This window comes from Bidens hawaiensis, unplaced genomic scaffold, assembly GCF_021521415.1.
Source record: "Bidens hawaiensis isolate Kalapana, Puna unplaced genomic scaffold, B.hawaiensis_p1.1 tig00050865_1, whole genome shotgun sequence".
Taxonomy (NCBI): Eukaryota; Viridiplantae; Streptophyta; class Magnoliopsida; order Asterales; family Asteraceae; genus Bidens; species Bidens hawaiensis.
The window spans coordinates 66,678-69,770 of record NW_027499131.1 but is presented as its reverse complement, the minus strand read 5'-3'; the positions used below and the strand labels follow the sequence as shown (position 1 = coordinate 69,770).

Genomic DNA, 3,093 nt, shown 5'->3' with positions numbered 1-3,093 from the left:
CACCAAATACAAACATGAGATTACATAAATTTGAAAATAGTAAATAGCTTTCCCTCGTGTCCCTTAGTATAAACTTAGGTGGTGAATTATGAAAATTTAGATTACATAAATACGAAAAGGATAATGGTCAAGTATAAACTTACCTACAAAGAAGTAAATAGTAAATAGTTAATTACATTGCAAATGATATCTTAGATTCTAACAACAAAAGAGATTGCACGATGTAGAATGTTATTCGTCGAATCAGGAGATCATAACAGTCATGAACAAGCTTTTACTCTGCACATCCAAATCCGTAAAAAAGCTCGTTAGGATTTCTTCTTGGTATTAAATAAATCTCGGCTACCTAAAAGAATTTATAAAACTAAAATCAACAACAATTACGTCTTTGACACAAAACATCACTGGTAATCTTGGATTGTGGATGGTTCTTAGTTCTTACCGACTTATATATTTACCTATTGGATTAAACACAAGTACAGGGGCGGATTTATATAGAAAGGGGTGGTTCCGAGGAACCACCCGAGTTTCGAAATAATAGTATACTTTTGTGTAGAAAATATTATAGGAACCACCTTATAAATTATGAAGGAACCACCCTATTTTCAACTATAAGAGCTGGTCTATTGGTTAAAACTTGGTTTTGTAAGTGTTAGGTCGCGGGTTCGATCCGGTTTTGATACGTTTTTTTGAACTTTTTTTTTCAATTAAGCCTTATGTGTTATATCAATTTAGGGTTTTCAGTTTTAACACACATCACTCATCAGCCGCTGCCTCTCACGACTCACGCCCACACACAGCCACCTGCGGCTGCCAGTCCTACCACCATACCATCGCGGCATCGCCGAACGGCCTGGCCTATTCTCTGACGACCGCCCACTGCCGCTGGCCCTCTCTTTTTCCGGCCAGCCACACTCCACACGCCTTTAGCCTTCTAGTTTTCCTTAAAGCTCGAATTCTCCCACTTTGAAGGTTTGTTCACATTCATTTGTTAAATGCTAATTACTTGTTCTTGTTAATTGTTTTTTATGTTGTTAGTTGTTAAGTTATTTGCTAAATTTAGTTTTAATTTGTTAGTTTGTTAGTTTCTTAGTTTTTATGGACAACACGAGATATTTCCAAAGAGAACCATCGAACCTTGGATCATCGTCTTCAAGTAGTAAACCGTCAAAAATAAATTTGGATGATCTTTCATGGGATCCTTCCGAAAGGCAACCAATTCATCTTATCACCCAAGTCAAAAAGATGAAATTAGACGGCCATATCTACTTAGAAGTCTTTTATTATTTTATCGTATTTTTATTGTGTAATGAACTTTGCCCGAACCCCAAACCGACCCAAAATTTTTTTATACCCGACTCTATGAAATTGAAGCATCTTAAGTAGTGCACCACCCGAAAAAAATTCTTAAATCCACCACTGCACAAGTATATATTCCTTTTACCATATTAAATAATACAAGAAATAAATCAAACAGAGCAAATTAAGGAGAGAAAAACGTTAGAATTGGTAAATCCACCACTCACCAATTCTTGTCATTTGGGGTCATTGTAGTAGATGGAGTCATGGAGAACAAGGCAATGGAAGAACCTTTGAATTTGTTGAAACTAGATGATGCCCACCTTCACTTTTGCCCTTACTAACAACACATTTCACAAAAGCACCATCTTTTTCCTCTTCTTTTCTTGGAGAATCTTTATCCATATTCTTGGTGATTACCTTTTTCTCACCTTCCATTTGCATCAATCTTTTCAAAAGCTTCTCCTCTGCATCTCTCAAGAACTTGAATGTGGGTGGTGGTGAAGATCTCATCTTGTTAAAACCAAATTCATTGGAGTCAAACAGAGGATTCAGCCCATGGTGATTATAAGCTTCCAGATTGTGTTGTTGTGGGACCTTCAATGGTGAAGCAAGAGGAGACAAAAATGGTGTGTCCAAAGTATCAAGAATGTCACTTAAACTTCCTGTTCTTGACACCCTTTTGCTCACCTCAGATTCCAAATCTTCTTTGGTCTCTTCATTGATTGTGAACAGAAACCTAGGTGGTCCACCTAGGTTATGCAGCCTCATGAGCTCAAGATCCAAGCTCTCATCATCCAATCCTTCTTTATCCACACCCATGTCTGAATCTTGTTGTTTGATATGGGTTTGCAAATCTTTTTCTTGGGTGTTGGAGGATTTGTAGGCTTTCCAACAAGAAGTGTAAGAAGAGTAGTGTGTTCTAGGGGTAATATTGGAAGATGAAAAATGTTTGTTTTCAACATCTTCTGTGTTATTGGAGACCCTCTTTTTCCACCATAGAATATGGCAAAGCACAGCAGATAGAACCAAGAGGATGCATCCAAAGAGGACACCCAAACCAATCTCTAGACCACTAAAAGATGACATGTTTTGCAATTCAAGATTCAAGAAACTCACAATACATGTCAAAAAAAAGGATTGGGTTTTTCTCAAGTTTAAGGAAGACCCATTACTTAAAAGTCTACCCTATGAGAATATTTAAGCCAAAAAGACTCAGAAGAGCCAAGAAAGATGACTCTTTTGGCCAAAGTTCACATGATGGAAAATAGTTGGAAAACTAACAAGACGAAAGCTTTCTTTAAGACCTTTGTACAGATGCATTGATTGTCTTGACCCACACAAACTTATAATAACTTTGTAAATTAAATATTAAATCTCCACTTGTGTAAAGAACAAAGTAACAGAAAAGGAGGAGGATTTAAATTGGGTATAAAGGAAAGTGCCGACCCAAGGTCATGTTTTGGTATGAATTTATAACGCGGTCTTGCAATGAAGTCATGAAGTGGCGCCTACGTCAAATGGGTTGGCAATAGAATTTATGAAATAATAATATGGAAGACCATATTTGTACTAACAAAGTTATTTATTTAATTATATATTTATAGTAAATTGTATGGATAGTTATTAATGTACTATTTTCATATTGTTGATTATTTTTTTGTTAATGAAAATCGAAAAGTTATGTATTTAATTCTAACGGTACTTTGCCACATTGTAACGTGACGTGCTTGGTTCATAACAATAATAGATTAAAATGAATTTAAGTTGATTTAAAATGAAATTTTATATTTT

The 3,093-nt window shown here is 35.6% G+C and overlaps 1 protein-coding gene across 1 annotated transcript; it reads right to left on the bottom strand.

The window, feature by feature from the left end:
• Positions 1–1,563: 1,563 nt before the first annotated feature.
• Positions 1,564–2,388, bottom strand: LOC143598814 (uncharacterized). The gene has a single exon (XM_077076936.1). It carries the CDS (start codon positions 2,386–2,388, stop codon positions 1,564–1,566), a length of 825 nt encoding a protein of 274 aa, XP_076933051.1.
• Between the last annotated feature and the right edge of the window lie 705 nt (positions 2,389–3,093).